At 45.2% G+C, this 18,880-nt stretch overlaps 1 protein-coding gene across 5 annotated transcripts in view; it reads right to left on the reverse strand.

Moving 5' to 3' along the window:
* Window positions 1–18,880, reverse strand: part of whrna (whirlin a) — a 251,445-nt gene that overhangs the window by 25,401 nt on the left and 207,164 nt on the right. For 3 of the 5 annotated variants that reach the window (XM_038781827.1, XM_038781823.1, XM_038781828.1), the window contains 3 exons: window positions 16,299–16,370; window positions 4,565–5,141; window positions 1,442–1,638 (listed from right to left, as the gene is read on the reverse strand). In XM_038781827.1, coding sequence (XP_038637755.1) covers window positions 1,442–1,638; window positions 4,565–5,141; window positions 16,299–16,370 — 846 coding nt within the window. The remainder of the gene's footprint in view (window positions 1–1,441; window positions 1,639–4,564; window positions 5,142–16,298; window positions 16,371–18,880) is intronic. The other 2 variants (XM_038781825.1, XM_038781826.1) reach the window with 2 other exon arrangements.

An 18,880-nucleotide genomic window follows, 5' to 3' on the forward strand; every position in this document is an offset into this window, starting at 1 on the left:
TCCTTGGCTTGTGACGGGGAGCAGAGGTCTGGGCCAAACCTCATTCCTGGGGGGGGGGGTAATGAGGAAAAGGGGAAAAAGGTGGAGGCAGGCTTAGGGTGACAGGGGTGTGGAGGGTTTGATTGGGGGAGGGGCGGGGGGAAGATGGGGAGGATGTAGTGTTAGTTTTGTTACCTGTTGCTGAGATTTAGCTTGTGTATTTTTGTATATATGAAAAATGCTTTCAATAAAAATATTTCAAAAAAATCCTCCAATACTTAATCCAAGGATATTGAAGCAACCCAGCTGAGATTAGCTAATTCAACACAGATCAGTGACCAAATCAAGGGCTTTCTTAATCTACTCACAGGATAAACTCACTATTGAGGAATGATTATTATAATTCTTCTTTTCTATCACATTATACTATTTTGAAATATTGTAGTGAGCTATTTTAATTTTAGAAGCTCCCAGGCAATTCAATAATACTATTAAGAGAAGATGTGTCTGAAAGAAAAGAGGAAAAAATTAATGTGGCCAGTGGAATTCTTTTTCTGTTACCTCAGGGAATCAGCTAATGGATGTTTATCACTGCTCTAGTTGCACCAGGGTCAAATAAATAAATAGGCACCGCTTGCATCCTCAGTTACACAAGTGACATCACAGGCAAAATGTTTTCTACCTCCCTGCAGTTAGAAACACGTTATATAGAACAGCTGCTTGCCTACCCTGCTATTTTGCAAGTGCTGTATCTAGAATGCATTAGTCTCACAAAATTGCGTCTCTGAAATTACCTCATAAGCATTGGAACACTTAATATGAAATTTGTCTCTCCTCAATTTTCGCACATCCATTAACACATTTAAAATAAATGAATAAATGCTTTTGCTAAAAGAATGGATGTGTTAAACGTTTGTACACCCTATATTATAGCATCAGGGTTTACTATGTTAAAATTATAGTACTTAAGGACTTTGTGACATTGCATTGTGAGGTGTCACATAAATTTATATGTTCCAATTTTTACTGCTCATTTCTCTGTGCTGATCGTTTTAATTAAATCGATGAACTCACCAAGGTTCTTCAGGCAGCACCTTCCAAACCTACGACAACTATCATCTAGAAGCTAGGACAAGAGCAGCAGATAACCTGGGAACACCACCACCTGGAGGTTCCCCTCCAAGTCACTCACCATCCTGATTTTGAAATATATCGCCATTCCTTCACTGTCGCTGGGTCAAAATCCTGGAATTCCCAATCTAATAGAATGTGGATGTACACCTGCACCTCAGGGACTGCAGCAGTTAAAGAAGGCAGCTCACCACCACCTTCTCAAGGGCAACTAGGGATGGACAATAAATGCCAGCGAAACCCACATCCCGTAAAATCTTCCATTCAGGAACAAATAAGCATTGAAAGCTTACTTAAGTAGAAACAGAACATGCCGGATGAGCTTACTTACTGGTTTTGAAACAGCCTCTGGTTTGGCTTCATTCCCAGGCGAGTCCTTGCTGACTTTGCCCTTTGCAGGAACTGGACTGCTGTCTTTGCTGTTGCCACCCACTTCACCAACATCAACCCCACTGTCCTCGCTGAGAGTTTGCCCACTGTCAGAAAACTGGGAGAGGGCTGAAGCTGGTGGGAACAGTGGCATAATTTCTGTTATTGATAGAAAATAGATTCTGCTCAATCCCTAGTTGCATGAGTAAAGGTTTTGAACAACATATCGACTTGCAAACATCAATACTATTGGTCTAACCACAGATGACTACTCATGTGTATCACATTGGTCTTGGAATGATTTTTATGCAGAGAAGCAGATTGGGTAATCATTAAATTGGCTAGCCGTTCATTAAATTATAGCGTACACTGCTCTCGTCTCCTTCATTCTTTCTCTACCTCCTGTTTCATCACATCATGGCCACTGTATAAAAAAATGTAGCTACAACTAATAGGACAGCATATTGTATCAATGAAATCAATCAGCATAAATCATGAAATAGCATTTTGGTACAATACAGGACATTGATCAGGCTGCATCTGGAATACTGAGCCCAGTTTTGGTAACCCCTCTCCCCCCCCGCCCCATGTTGAGTGGAAAAGGTTCAGGGGAGAGCTACAAGAATAATTCATAACTCTACTATCACCTCTTTCGACCCCTCGATTATCCCAAAATTATCAGGCTACTTGCCTAACATCCATTTTTCGGATGAGCAGAGATTTCCTCCAATTAAATATTGGGAACACTGAGGTCATTGGGCACGATTGAATGGGTCAAAAACGGAGTCCCGTTTCGGGCTCCTTGAGCAGGACGTTTCTAGAAAGTTCCCGCTGTGGAACAACACTTCGCTGTTTTATTTTGGCCTCGGCGGGGAACATCCTGTTGAGGCTGCACTTACATTTCCTGTACTGATGAGCTTAGCTCGCCAGTACAGGAAGAGTACTCAGGGATCGGGACGTCATTTGTAAAGGCCGCCCCATTCCTTCCACCCATCTCTGCTACCCCATCGTGGCCTCCTGAGCCCCCCCACCCCCTGGCCCGCCACAGCATCCAACTTACCTCTTATGGGGTCCTTGAGACCCCCCTCATCCCACCTCTTATGTGAAAGGCACCCCGGCCCCAACCCCTGGCACGGTCAACCTGGCATTGGGCACCTTGGCATTGCCAGTCTGGTACCCTGGCATTGCCCCTGCCAGACTGACAGTGCCAAGGTGCCAGGCTGGCCGTGCTAAAGTGCCAAGGTGCCAGGAGTGTCAGGATACTATCCTGCCCAGAGCCTGACCACCTGAGGGTATCTAATGGCCTGGGTGATGGCTCCAGGTGCCGTTATGCCGGGTCCATGTTTGTACAGAGCAGTGCTAAACAGCGCAGTGGCGAGGTCTCCCAGGCACGGCTGTTAGGTCCCGGGCACCGGGAGAATCGGGTGCAGACATATTTAAATGAGCCTATTGATTCACCTAACCTTGATCATGCCCAGCGACAGCGAAATCCAGATCGCAACGTCTCGTGAGATTCCGTTGAATCTCCCGAGACATTTTGAGCATCACGAATCTTGCGACTTTTAACGGCCTCGTCGCTTCACCACGTCGGACTGGACGAGGTCGGTAAATCGAGCCCATTGTCTTTGGTCCCTGCCACAATCTCTCCTCCCTAGTTACTGACTCCACCCCTCTGCCTGGCAGTGGCCTGGGTCTGCAGCAGATTCTGCACAACCTCAGTGCCATATTTGACCTTGAGCGAGACGAACATATATTCATGCCTTCACTCGGACTGCTCATTTCCACCTCTAATATCGCCCAATTCTGCCTTAGCTTCAGTTCATCTGCTGCTATAACCCTCATCTATGCCTTTGCTACCTCCAGACTTGACTATAGAACTGTGCTCCAGGCCGGCCTCACACATTTTACACACTGCGACTTTGAGACCATCCAAATCTCTGCTACCTGTCTCCTTCCTAACACCAAGTCCCTTCCGCCCATCGCTGTGGTGTTCTGCTGACCTATCTCACAAATAACAGCCCTCCTGTAACAAATTCCAACCAGCAGAAATGCAAACTGAACCGTTTAAACTGTGGTTACAGAATTAAATCTATCGATAATACAGATTCTAAAAATGAATCGAGTTATCAGAATCTTGCATGTGTTGCCACCCAATTAATTTTGGTATCCTTCTCCGGTTTTTCAAGTTCCTCCATGATCTTGCCCCTCCTTTGATCTGTAATTCCCTCCAGCCCACGACACTCCAAGATGTCTGTGACCTTCTATTTAGGGCTTCTTGAGTATTCCCAATTTTATTCACTCCATCATTGCGGCCATGTCTCCAGTTGCCCAGGCTTTAAGCTCTGGAATCCTCTGCTAAAATCGCTCCATTTCTCTTCCCTCCTTTTGGATCTGGTTCTTTCACCAAACATTTGGCTGCCTGCTCTGATATCTCATGGGGCTCAGTATTAAACTTTGCCTTAGATCTCTCCTGCAAAGCACCCGTGCACATTTTATAATGCTAAAGCCACAAAATGAATAGAAGTTGTTGCAAAAGAGCCTTAGCTAATCGGATAGGCTCAAGGACCTTCAGCGGCATGGTGTGTGGGGCAGGCTCGACAAACAAGCTTGCCTTTTTTTAGATTGCGCTGTAAGTTCGATATACTCCTAATTCCATTTTCAATTATACTTAAAACGGAAGGAGTCGTCTAGTCTTGCTTGAAACTTTGCAAGTGCTCAGATAGGAAACTGCATTTGTGACAGAATGATGCAAGAGGATCACTAGTCATGGTTTCCGCTGCAAACGTAATCAGCCAGTTTTGGAGGGGGTGGGGGGCGGGAACATGAGCCTAACTCAGTACAAACTCAAAGATCCAGTATTGCTTCTGGCATTCAAGAAGTGGCTGAGAAGTCCGGTTGGGAATTCATAAGATCTCCATGGGAATTGTCAGACCACCTTGACAGCCACTTTGTTTGTGTTCAATTCAACTGACTTGTGTCCATACTCAATTTGACCCAAAACATCACATCCTGAGAACTGATACAGGTTAAAAACTTCAGTCAATGAGAAGAGGTCAACTTCATGACATCTTCAAAATGCACTTACGTCGAGACTGTGGTAAAGCCCGAATCTCGTTTACATCAGGTTCGCTGTTTGGCTGATGCACTTCTACCATTACAAAGTGCTGATTGGCTGCTGCTAACTGTGGATGAGGTTTGTCGGTCGACCCAGGAGGAAGGGGTGCCGGAAGATACGGAGGTGGAGGAGGAAGAGATGGTGATGTCGACTTGGAGGCATTGGGCGGCAGCTGTGTTGGAGACTTTACTCTGGGAAAGGGTCCGATGATATGCTGGTTGACACGCGAGAGCTGAGCTGCCACCTCGCTGCTCAGATTAAGCGCTTTGAAGTTTTTACAGTGTGCCGTACAAACAGACTCATCTGACGAAACAACTGAGGCAGAGGCAAGAGAAGAACGGTCACTTGTGGCATCGGTGTCAATGTTTGTGGTGGTTAACGAAGGACTGTGAGGTGCTATGAAGAAAAGGCCTGAGTGCGACGATTCCGATGAGCTCCGTTGTGGTCTGTCTCTGATTGTCTTTTGATGTGGCGAGGCAGGACTGGTGGACTGTGATAGAGGACGAGCAAAGTTTGAAGGGTTGTCAGTGAATGATTGCACATTATCCTAGAAAACAAACCAAAAATAATTACATTTGTAACTCAATTATTTAAGATTCGGCTAATCTTTTTATTTCATCTTCCAGTCTGTGGACATTCTACCACTCTGCAATCAGCTGCCTAGATTATAATGGAGCGAGTTGGACAGTGATAGTTCTCCCTCATCAAGCCCCACAGCCAGGTCTGAACTGCTTACACTTAACAAAATGGAGATGAACATAGGACTTAGGAGCAGGAGTAGGCCATTTGGCCCTTCGAGCCTTTATTGCCATTCAGTGAGATCTTGACAGATCTGGTTGTGGTCTCAACACTTCTCAGAGAGAATTGTTACATGTGTTGATAACCAATCCAGCTACCTGTAACCTGACTGGGCTAAATATTAATATCTCAAAGTTCCAGAAGTCATTATGCGAATGGGATTTGATGGCTCCTGCAATAAGATAGCATCAACACAAGTAATAGATAAATGGCCTCTTTCTGCACTGTCCATGGCTGGAGAAGGTAGCTCATATTGGATGGATTTGTTTATTGTCACGTGTACCAAGGTACAGTGAAAAGCATTTTTCTGCAAGCAGCTCAACAGACCATTAAGTACATGAAAAGAAAAGGAAATAAAATAAAATCCATAATAGGGCAACACAATGTAACTAGATGACACCCGCATCGGGTGAAGCATACAGGGGTGTAGTGTTAATCAGGTCAGTCCATAAGAGGGTCATTTAGGAGTCTGGTAACGGTGGGGAAGAAGCTATTTTTGAGTCTGTTCGTACGTGTTTTCAAACTTTTGTATCTCCTGCCCTATGGGAGAAGTTGGAAGAGTGAGTAGGCCAGAAGGGAGGGGTCTTTGATTATGCTGGCCGCTTTCCCCAGGCAGCGGGAGGTGTAGGTGGAGTTAATGGATGGGAGGGAGGTTCGTGTGATGGACTGGGCGGTATTCACGACTCTCTGAAGTTCCTTGCAGTCCTGGGCCGAGCAGTTGCCATACCAGGCTGTGATGCAGCCAGATAGGATGCTTTCTACAGTGCATCTGTAAAAGTTGGTAAGAGTTAATGTGGACGTGCCGAATTTCCTTAGTTTCCTGAGGAAGTAAAGGCGCTGTTGTGCTGTCTTGGTGGTTGCATCGACAGATTTTTGGAGAAAAGCAAATTACTGCGGATGCTGGAATCTGAAACGAAAGAGAAAATGCTGGAAAATCTCAGCAAGTCTGGCAGCATCTGTAGGGAGAGAAAAGAGCTAACGTTTCGAGTCCGATGACAAAGAGTCACCGGACTCGAAACGTTAGCTCTTTTCTCTCCCTGCAGATGCTGCCAGACTTGCTGAGATTTTCCAGCATTTTCCCTTTCGACAGATTTTTGGAGATGTGTACCCCGAGGAATTTGAAACTGCTAACCATCTCCACCTCGGCCCCGTTAATGCTGACAGGGGTGTGAATAGTACTTTGATTTCTGAAGTCAATATCCAGCTCTTTAGTTTTGCTGGCATTGAGAGATAGATTGTTGTCGCTGCACCACTCCACTAGGTTCTCAATCTCCCTCCTGTATTCTGACTCGATTGCAGTCATCCACAGGAATTTACAGTCAATCTCACGGAACAGGAAGGGGTCTGAAGACTGGGCGGTGTGGAGCAGGTAATACGAGCAGATAGCATTTAAATCTATATTTTGATTGCTGTAAAGTTTTAACCATTCTACCCAACGGCAATTGTGGGGGCGGTTCTCCAAAATGGAGCCCAAGTGTTCGCGCCTTCGTGAACTCCGTCGCGTTTCATGACGCCGCGAACAGGGGGCCAGCACGGCGCTGGAGCGGTTCACGCCACTACAGCCTCCTTTCACGGCGCCAAATGGGCGCTGCGCCAACCCACGCATGCGCAGTTGGGCCGCGTCAACCCGCGTATGCGTGGGGGACTTCTTCTGTGCGCCGGCCCCGACTCAACATGGGGTCGGTGTTCAAGGGCCGGCCGTGCCAGGAAGTAGGCCCGGGGGGTGGAGAGGCCAGCCCGCCGATCGGTGGGCCCCGATCGCGGGCCAGACCCCATCGGAGGCCCCCCCGGGGATGGAGCCCCCTTGCCCTCCCCCACAGGCTGCCCCCCGACCATTCCCGCAGTTTCTGCCAGCAGCGACCAGGGGTGAACGGCGCCGGCGGGACTCTGTCGTATCGGCACGGCCACTTGGCCCATGCGGGCCGTAGAATTGGCGGCCCTGCCAATTCCAGCGGCCTACGGCCGGCGCCGCGCCAAACGCACCAGCGCAAATGGCGCAGGTTCTCCGCACCTCGGAGAATCACGCGCCGGCGTCGGGGCGTTGTGGCGCCGTTTCTCCCGGTCGGCGCAGGGCTCGGAGAATCGCCCCCTGTGTGTCAATGAAGAAGGCCAAAGGCTGCTCTTCGCCATCGTTATTGAACATATTGGCAACAGAGAAACATCTAAAAATGTATATTTCACAAAGTTACTTATTAGAAATCTAATGGCTGAAATTGGATACCCTTGTACAAAGTTGCCCTATTGATGGATGGTATCATGAAGTTTCAATTGCAGCCATTAAGGATTCTGATTGGAGGCTCCCTGACACAATTTGATGGCCTTATTATGCAGAATATAACAAAGCATCCACGCTATTAGCAAGACTAAAGTAAAGTTCTATCGGTCACTGTCTGAACTAGCAGCTTGCGATTTATATTTGATGGGAGATTATGTAAATAAAGAAACCAAAGAGCTTCTTTTCAATGATTAATCTCCCTTTATGTACAGTAGTCAGCCATTGCGGTGTGACACAAGGTTGGACAATTTAATTGTACCATTAATTCACTGTTAATGAACCGATAAAGAATGTTTCTCTGACTACAATCCATTGATTTATTTAAGATAGACTTTTGCATTAAAAGGCATGTGAGTTTTTTTATCACTTTGTTCAATGATAAACGAAATACCATGCAGCGAAAGCTAGCAGAATAGGCAGTTTACTGTATGAGCGCAAAACGCCAATAGCTTGTGGGAGTGCTAATTATTAAAATATTTTTCATGAATAGATTTAACCAGCTAATCTCCTGCAGTCTGTATAGTCCCCTATACAACAGGGGTGGAATCCTTTGATTTCAAATAATTTATATTTATGGCAAAAGTTAATGAACTAGGAATTATTTCGAAAAACGACTGAAACGATATTGGTGACGTATCAGGCTCCAATTCCTAAACATTCCAGATATGGGTCGGAGAATCACCGGGGGCCGGCGTCAATCCCGCCGCCACCGTGTCCCGAATTCTCCGCCATCAGAAATTCGGCGGGGGCGGGAATTGCGCCGCGCCAGTCGGCGGGCCCCCACCGACGATTCTCCGGCCTGCGATGGGCCAAAGTCCCACCGCTGTCAACCCTCTCCCACCGGCGTGGATCAAACCACCTACCTTACCGGCGGGAGCAGGTGGCGCAGGTGGGCTCCGGGGTCCTGCGGGGGGCACGGGGCGATCTGGCACGGGCGGGTGCCCCCACGGTGGCCTGGCCCGCTATCGGGGGCCCATCGATCGGCGGGCGGGCCTGTGCCGTGGGGGTACTCTTTTCCTTCCGCTTTCGCCATGGTCTTTACCATGGCGGAGGCGGAATTGACCCCCTCCCCTGCGCATGCGCGGGGATGATGCCAGCAGCCGCTGATGCTCCAGCGCATGCGCGGACTTACGCCGGCCAGCGAAGTCCCTTCGGCCCCGACTGGAGTGGCGCCAAAGGCCGTCCCCGCCAGCCGGCAGAGCGCCAACCATTCCGTACCTTTACGGGCCAGGCCCTCACCTTGAGGGGCTTGTGCCGCGCCGGAGTGGTTGGCGCTCCGCCAGCTGGCGTGGACGGCCTTTGCCAGGGCCTTCGCCCTCATCTTCCGCACCTTTGGGGCGGCCCGACGCCGGAGTGGTTCACGCCACTCCATCATGCCGGGACCCCCTGCCCCGCCGGGTAGGGGAGAATCCCGGCCATGAATTCAAAGCTTGCTTCAGCCACAAATATTGTTACTTTGACAAGTTCTTCGCAAAATAATAAATAAAATTAAATGGCCAGAGCCTCTGTGGCTTGTAAAATCAACTCCCTATTGCTTCAATTAGTAAGTTCAGTATTCTGCTATAAAGAGAATTAATATAGCAGACCTGCCATAGTAATTAGTGAGCTTACAACCTTGGCTTTTGTTCCACTGCATGTAGAGCTATTTCATTAATTTCTTTAATTATTTTATGATAATCATGCATCTTCTCACTTATATCTTCACGGAAAGAGGACATGCTGTCCTTCTTCATAACTAGCCTAGCCATTCTTCACAGAATTGTTCTGGCACAAAAGGAAGCCATTTGGCCCATCACGTCTGCACCAGCTCTCCAAATGAGTATTGTGACTTAGTGCCATTTCTCCATACTCTGACACATCATTTCTACTCAAATAATGATCTAATGCTCTTTTGAATGCCTTGATTGAACCTGCCTCCATCACACTTACAGGCAGTGCATTCCAGGCTCAGATCGCTCACTGTGTTAAAAGGTTTTTCACATCACATTTTTTTCTTTTGAAAATCACTTTAAACCTGTGTCATCTTCTTCCTAATCCTTTTACGAGCGGAAACAGTTCCTCCCTGTCTACTCTGTTTAGTCCACTCATGGTTTTGATTACCTCTATCAAATCTCCTCTTAGTCTTCTTCTCTCCAAGAAGAACAATCCCAACCTCTCCAATCTATCCTAACTGAAGTTTCCCATCCATGGAGCCATTCTTGTGAATCTTGCCTGCACTCTCTCCAATGCATTTGCATCCTTCCTATCGCACGCCACCCAGAACTGTACACAGTACATCAACTGAGGTGTAACCAGCGTCTTGTATAAGTTCAGCATAACCTCCTTTCCCTTGTTCTCTGTGCCCCTACTAATAAAGCCCAGAATATTATGTGCTTTATGAACTGCTCCAGCCACCTGTCCTGCCACCTTCAATGATCTAGGCACATGTATAGCCAGGTCCTCCAACCCCTTAAAAAATGGTACCCCTTATTTTATACTGGCTGTCCATGTTCTTTCTTCCAAAATGCAGTAACTCACGTGTCGGCACATTAAACTTCATTTGCACCTATCTTCCCATTCCACCAACTTGCCTCTGTCCTTTTGAAGTTCCACACTGTCCTCCTGACAGTTTATAATGCTGCAAAATTTTGTGTAGTTTGCAAACTTAATTGTCCCCTGCACACCAAGATCTAGATCATTAATATGTATCTCAGAAAAAGCAAGGGTCCCAATACAAACCTTCCTCCAGCCCAAAAAATGTTAATTGATCCATTTTGTACCCAAATTGCTTTCATTCTATGAGCTAGAACATTTCTCACAAGTCTGTTGTGTGGAACTGTATCGAATGCCTTCTGAAAGTCCCTGTACACCACATCAACAGCATTACCCTCATCGACCCTTTCTATTATCACTTCAAAAAACACCAGAAACTTAGTGAAATACAATTTCCCCTTTAGCAATCCATGCTGGCTCTTCCTAATCAATCCACATTTTTCAATGTGGTTGCAAATTCTATCCCGAATAATTGTTTCTCACAGCTTCCTCACCACTGAAATTAAACTGAGTTGTCTGTGATTGCTGGCATTATCCTTGAAAAAGGGTGTAATGTTTGCAAATCTCAGTCCATTGGTACCTCCCCAGAGTCTCAGGAAGATTATAGCCAGAGCCTCTGCAATTTCCACTCTCACTTCCTTCAAAATTCTTGGATGCATCTCATCCGGTCCCAGTGCCTTGTCAACTTTAAGTAACAATAGTTTATTCACCTCTTGCTCCTTATCAATATAAAATCTAGTGACTGAGATTCCTTCTCTTTCACCATAGCCTGGATAGAATCTATCTTCTTGGTAAAGGCAGATACAAATAATTAATTTAATTCTTTAATAGCAGATGTTGCCTGGTATGGAGGGAAAATCTTATGAGGAAAGGCTGATGGACTTGAGGTTGTTTTCGTTAGAGAGAAGAAGGTTAAGAGGTGACTTAATAGAGGCATACAAAATGATCAGAGGGTTAGATAGGGTGGACAGCGAGAGCCTTCTCCCGCGGATGGAGGTGGCTAGCACGAGGGGACATAGCCTTAAATTGAGGGGTAATAGATATAGGACAGAGGTCAGAGGTGGGTTTTTTACGCAAAGAGTGGTGAGGCCGTGGAATGCCCTGCCTGCAACAGTAGTGAACACGCCAACATTGAGGGCATTTAAAATTTTATTGGATAAGCATATGGATGATAAGGGCATAGTGTAGGTTAGATGGCCTTTAGATTTTTTCCATGTCGGTGCAACATCGAGGGCCGAAGGGCCTGTACTGCGCTGTGTCGTTCTATGTTCTATGTTCTATGTAATACCTCAGCCATGCTTTTTAAATCAGGCTTGTGTGTGCGTGCGTGCAGACCTAGCCATGGATCTGTACTTGAGGGGTCTGAATGGATCCTGAAGGGGTGAGACTATCTAATATTGGGAGAAATTAGTGGTTTATGAGCCCAGTTGGTGTTATAACTGGACGGGAATATCCCAAAGTGAAACCCTGTCTCAAAATTGAACTTTTATTTGTTTTTAGAAAATGTGGAGGAACAGAGTCACAGGAATGCCAATTAACTTTTCATAACAAAAATAATTAAACATAAAATGTTTGACTATGATACGATACTTCTTCACTCCACCTTATCTACACAAATGTACACCTATTACATAATATATCTTGTGCAATAATGCTCTCAATAAACACACAGACCCTGTAATCCAACAAGTTAACTGTGGTCAGGCGATACCCCACTCTGAAATCCAGTGTCAGAGGCCACTCAATGGATCTTCCATGGATTTATCCTCAAATTCTCCCCAGATGATTATCATTCAACTGTTTCCAAATTCCACACTCAACAAGACACACTTTCAAATCTTTTATCAACCAATGATTTCCATCATCTGTTTCCATCGAGGATCCACCTCCGGCTTTTCCAACTCTCTTTGCAAACAAGTCTTTCTCTCAACTGTTTTAGGATCCATCTTCAGGTTTTTGATCGCTCCTTTTCGTAGCCCTTTGTCTTGAATGCTGCTGCACAAACTTTGGGATCCAGCCATCGATTGTGCCACAATTATTTCAACAATTACTCCACAAGCTGTAGTAAGATATCAAAACCTTCAGGTATCTTTCTGCTTCTCATTAGCCAACCTCTTCTTAACTATGTATGTCGCTTCAATGGACAGTACCCTGTTCCAGTTTACTCTGTTCCTTTAACTTCATGTGTCCTGAAAACATCCTTTAATTTTTCTAGTTTCCTTAACTAGATCTTCTTTAGATTTCTTCCTTGCCCCTTAATTCATTGTATGGCTTTTATCTAAGCAAAGCTGTGAGAGTTTCACTCTTTCACTGCAAAGCTCCTTTTACTCTGGCTTCCAGTTAAAACCAAACTCAAAATGTCATTTTCCTAAAAGTAGCCCCTGATTGCTAAGCAACATCTCATTATTTTCCCAAGCTCCTGTTACTTTTCCCATCATAAACTCTCTCTCAGCATACCTGAAACGCAGCTTGAACTGAAACCAAAACTCTCGTACATACAAGCACCTTTTTAAAAATGTAAATCTAACTATTGAACCCTTTCTTACACAAAAGCACTGAATTAAACACACTTAAATCTATAACTTATTTCTAATTTTTAACAATACATATAGATATTACTTAAACTTACCTCTGTTTCTTGACAGTAGGTTAAGCTTCACTACTGATCTTTCGATGTGACAAGCAGTATGAAAAGCACTTAAACATTGGTACTTGCCTCCCTTTAGCTGCTGTGTTTCCTGAGGGGGAGGAAGCCCAGGTGGCCTGTATTAAATCTGAAGGCAGATAAAAATCTGAAGCATTCAGTTCTATTATAATATTTAAATGATCAACCTGCCACCTTGGATTGGGTTGGTTGCCCATCTTGCACCACTGTTTGATGGTCTGAATGGTCTGCTCCTGCTCCTATGTTCCTACCCCCAATCCACTTAGTTAAACTCAGCAATGAGTGGGCTTGAGGTGCATTGGGTTCAGGTTTGAAATGCTTAAAATGTTCATAGCTCGCCTGACCCAAACTCATGGGTTTTGGGGTGGTAATAGTCTCTTCCATCATTTTGTGCCTCTTTTTATTTTTCTGTGCAAAGATTCTTAAGCATTGTCTCAAGATTTGTCTTTGTTTCGGCATCAAAATTGGGGTGGCAATGTGGTACAGTGGTTAGCACTGCTGCCTCACAGCGCCAGGGACCCAGGTTTGATTCCAGCCTTGGGTGACTGTGTGGAGTTTGCACAATCTCCCTTGTCTATGTGGGCTTCCTTTGGATGCTCTGGTCCAAATACATCCAAAGATGTGCAGGTAAAGTGGATTGGCTATGCTAAAGTGTCCAAACATGTGCAGGTTAGGTGGGGTTATGGGGATAGAGTGGAGCAATGGGCCTAGTTGGAGGGCTATTTCAGAGGATTGATGCAGACACAATGGACCAAATGGCCTCCTTCTGCACTAGGGATTCTATGATTCCATGAATCTGTAAATGTGCAGTGATTGTGAAATAAACAATAGTTGGCAGTGGCCAAACTGGCCTGAATGAGCAATGAAAGCTTTGTGATTTTGGAAATGCCACTGAATTAAAGTCAGGGTAAACCCAACGTATTTCCTTCTTCATTTTACACCCTGTCTAGTCCCATAATTTGGATTATGAACTACATTTGTCTAAGTGCAGTATTATTCATTGTTATGATTCCAGTTGATGTTACAACTGGGAGGAAAGATCCCAGATTGGAACCCTGGCTCCAAAGTTAACTTTTACTTGTATTTACAAAATGTGAAGGATCAGAGTTACAGGACTGCTAATTAGTTATAACAATAAGAACAAAATATATTAAACATGAGAAATTGAGTTAGGAAGCAAAACTTCTTTACTCTTCCCCCATAACTTAACAAATACACTCAGATTTTAAGACTAACATGGATTACAAAGTACATCTTAAGCTACAATGGTTTCAGTAACACAAAGTCCCTTTGAACACATAGATAGGCTGCGGTCAAATAGAGTGCATTCCTCTCTTAACCCAGGTCAGTTCTGTGGGTTTCGCCTCAGAATCCTCCAGATGATAATCACAAAAGAGTTTCCAAAACACGCTTTAAAATCGTCTTTTACTACACTGCTTTGCATTGATGGTTTGCATTCTGAAATCCAGTCCAGGTTTTCCAAATGACTCTTTTGAACAAAGCTTCCCCTCCCCTTTTAGCAGCAGATCAAGTATGTAGGTTTCATACCAACCACTTTAGGATTTCTTTGTCTTGACTGCTATACAACCTGTTCACAATTGCTTTACCCCTTGATTCCTAGACTCTATTGAAATGGCATCAAACAATTGATAATCTGGTTGTCGCAATTATCTCTTTAACTCAGAACATTGACCAGGATTCTACGAGCCTCCACACCGAAATCGCACTTGGTGCGGGGGCGGAGAATGGGGCGTCAGACCTGCGATCGGGTCCGACGCTGGGATGTGAACCTCCGGCGGCCAGAGAATCAACGGCAGTCGCGCGCACGTGATCGACACCGCACTGGTCTAAGGCCGTTGAAAGAAGCCTCTGCGGTGATTCTCTGCGGTCAACCGGCCGAGTTTCCGCCGGCGTGGTTCATGTATGGTTCCACCCGGCGGGCGCTCGGGGTCACAGCTGCAGTGGCCGGCCTGGTGGGGTGTGGGGGGATCAGTCTCGGGGGGAGGCCTCCACAATGGCCAGGCCCACGATCGGGGCCACTGATTGGCGGGCACGCGCGATCTGGGGGTGGCCAACCTTCTTCCGCACCGGCCCGCTGTGTGGATCTGCCATGTCATGCGGGCGGCCGGAAGTGCAGAGCTGCGTATCGGCAGCTGGAGCAGTGCGGAGCGCTCCGGCGCCTTGCTGGTCCCCTGTGGGCCACGGAATCGCTGGGCCAAGAGGCCCGTTGATGCCGGCGTGAAACACCCTAGTGTTTCATGCCGGCATCAACACTTAGCCGCCATTGTGAAGAATCAAGCCACTTTGTTTACTCTTCCTTGAATTCTTCTGAACAATACTGTGGTATCTGTTCTCTTAACTCCAGTCTTCTTAAGACTTTCTTTACAGTCATAGAGGTTAGAAAAGGCCCTTCGATCCGTCACATCTGTGCCGGTCAAAACCATTCACCTAGCTGTTCTAATCCCGAAATTAATCTCTAAACTATTCACATCTTTCTGTCCCAATTCCCTGGTTATCAGGCCTGTAACTGGTTCTTTGGTAAGCCTGCACCGTTTCAGTTTCCGTCCTGTTCACTCTTTCCCCTGACAGAGTTGGGAGAAGTTCACTTCCTGGTGTCCTTCTTCAACTGTAATATGTCCAGCTAAAACTAAAACTTAAAAGCTTTTCGACCTTACAAGGACCCCCATTTCTAAGCAATCACTGCTAGTTTATTTACTCTTCACACCGTAACCCCCTCCCAGCACAATAGAATCACAGTTTGAACTCAACCAACCCTCACATGTGTGCAAACACCTTTGCCCAGCATGAATCTAACAGTAGGTTTTACCATCCAGACACAGAAACATTAAACTCAACCGACTTGAAACTGTGCATTTTTTTCTAATGTTTACCAATACAAATATAAATCCCTTAAAACTACCTTCATTTTCCTAACATCATAATTTTCCAAAATATTCACAAAAAATTATGCCTCTAAAATCATCCTGCAGAACCTAATAATTGCATGAAATGTTTTGATTAAATACTGCAATCTTGGAGATAAGCAGGGGTCCTGCTGACAAAGTAGTTTTTCACAGCATGTTTCAATGTTACTTCTGTTATTATGATCTTAATTAATAATCTTCAAATGAGTTGACAGCAACAATATAGAATAATGATAAATGTTGGGCTGGATTATGCGTTTTCCACAACCTCTTGTTTAAAGGTGGCGTGCCGCTCGGTGGCGACGGAATTCTATACTCCCACTGTTTTCCCGTTGAAGCCACCCCACGCCGTCGGGAAAACCCGTGAGCGGGGATGCGCTGCTGGCGGGAAAAGCAAATTACATTATTTCCGTAGTCTGAGAAACACAAATCAAATTCTATTACGTATACAGAGGAAAGAAACAATGTTAAATGACAGATGAGCAGCACGATACCAAGTAAAATACTCACAAGAGAGATGTCTGGCAGATTTCCAATATCTCCTTGTAATTGGTCATTCTTTACCACAAGATCCGTGTCATTCTGCATGTGAGAACAAGGGCCAATTCACTGATTAGACCACATTATCCAAACATGTCCCGTCAACTAGAATGGCATGCACTCTGAGGGAAAAATTAATCTTTCAAAGTCATGGGAGTCATTTTAACTTTGGTATAATGGGGTGTATTGAATATACTGCCCGTACTTCACTATGGTTAATTTTCCTTTCATTCAAATTTAATGAGAGAAATATGGGGCAGGGCGACTGGTGTGGCTAACTTGACATCGTCTATTTACACTTTCACCCAAAGTTAAAATTAACCTCCTCACATGGAACCTTGGAGATCTGAAGTGCAAAATGTTGGCGCCAACATTGTAGCCATCGCCTTTTCCATAACATGGACCTGTACTCTGTACTCAGCCTGTATACTTGAAACACTATTACAATATCGAGCTTGAAACGATATGATGAAGTGTAGGATGGAACGCAAATCTCCTGGCACAAGTTCTTGCCACAGAGGGAGCCGCTGGCCTCTATTTAAGAAAGACGAGACTGGATGATCGGTTTAGCAAGGGCCATGTGCCGTATTTGTAAGTTCTTTAAGTATTATTAATCAGCAAACATTGCTCTGAAATTGACATATGTATTTTCTACTCAAGCGTATTCCAGCATATTTCTTCCTAAATGCTTTGTTTCAAAACGCATTTCTACATTGTGTCTATTTATACTCACATGAAGTGTACTCATGGACGTTTACACATCAGGGCAGCTAATGTTATATCTATCCTCAGTCAATTAAATACGCTTGCAATTTAAAAAGAACATTGTCATGAGCAATAAACTGATGAAAGTCTGATTAATCCCTAGCCCTAATTCCACTCAATTGGATGATGCACTCATTGGAGTATTTTTGTTTCATTCAGTAAAACGCTGGGAGAGATGTCGCCTTTCAGTTCAACCATTTGACTCTCCTGACATTAAAAATGAGCAATTATCCTAATTTACTGCCATTGTCATGGCTTCATGGGGCATAGTGCAATGAACACCGCTGTTTATGAAGGAAGGGAGGCAGAAGATGGGAAATTATAGGCCGGTTAGCCTGACTTTGGTCATTGGTAAGATTTTAGAGTCCATTATCATGGAAGTGCATGATAAAATAGGACTGAGTCAGCATGGCTTCACCAAGGAGAGGTCATGTCTGACAAATCTGTTCGAGTTCTTTGAGGAGGTAACAAGGAAGTTAGACAAAGGAGAACCAGTGGACGTGATTTATTTAGATTTCCAGAAGGCCTTTGAGAAGGTGCCGCATAGGAGACTGTTAAAAAAGTTAAGAGCCCATGGCGTTAAGGGTAAGATCCTGAATGGATAGAGGATTGGCTGACTGGCAGAAGGCAGAGAGTCTTTTTCAGGATGGCAGCCGGTGATTAGTGATGTACCTCAGGGGTCTGTGCTGGGACCACAACTTTTCACAATATGCATTAATGATCTGGAAGAAGGAACTCAAGGCTGCCTTGCTACATTTGCAGATGATACAAAGATCTGGAGAGGGACAGGTAGTATTGAGGAAACGGGGGGCTGCAGAAGGATTTGGACAGGCTAGGAGAGTGGGCTATGAACTGGCAGATGAAATACAATGTGGAAAAGTGTGAGGTTATGCACTTTGGAAGGAGGAATGGAAGCATAGACTATTTTGTAAATGGGGAAATGCTTAGGAAATCAGAAGCACAAGGGGACTTGGGAGTCCTTGTGCAAGATTCTCTTAAGGTTAACATGCAGGTTCAGTCGGCAGTTAGGAAGGCAAATGGAATGTTAGCATTCACGTCGAGAGGGCTAGAATACAAGAGCAGGGATGTAATTTTGAGGCTGTAAAAGGCAATGTTAGACCACATTTGGAGTACTGGGAGCAGTTTTGGGCCCCGTACCTAAGGAAGGATGTGCCGGCCTTGGAAAGGGTCCAGAAGAGGTTCCCAAGACTGATCCTTGGAATAAAGAGCTTTTCGTATGAGGAACGGTTGTGGACTCTGGGTCTGTACTCATTGGAGTTTAGAAGGATGAGGTATTGAAACTTACAGGATACTGTGAGGCCTGGATAGAGTGGATGTGGAGAGGATGTTTCTACTTGTAGGAAAAACTAGAACCAGAGGACACAATCTCAGACTTAAGGGACCTTTAAAACAGAAATGAGGAGGAATTTCTTCAGCCAGAGCGTGGTGAATCTGTGGAACTCTTTTCTGCAGAAGGCTGTGGAGGCCAAATCACTGAATGTCTTTAAGTCAGAGATAGATAGGTTCTTGATTAATAAGGGGATCAGTGGTTATGGGGAGAAGGCAGGAGAATGGGGATGAGAAAAATATTAGCCATGATTGAATGGCGGAGCAGTCTCGATGGGCTCCATTTACTCCTATGTCTTATGGTTTTGTGGAAAAATTCCAACGTAGGAAATACTGAAGTACAAGGGGAACGAGGTGGTCCTTTGACACCATCAACCTAACCTGAACCAGATGATACAGTCAGGTCCTCCCAATTGGTGAGAATGCAGAAGGATGGGGCG

The sequence above is a fragment of the Scyliorhinus canicula genome, chromosome 21 (assembly GCF_902713615.1).
Source record: "Scyliorhinus canicula chromosome 21, sScyCan1.1, whole genome shotgun sequence".
NCBI classification, from domain to species: Eukaryota; Metazoa; Chordata; class Chondrichthyes; order Carcharhiniformes; family Scyliorhinidae; genus Scyliorhinus; species Scyliorhinus canicula.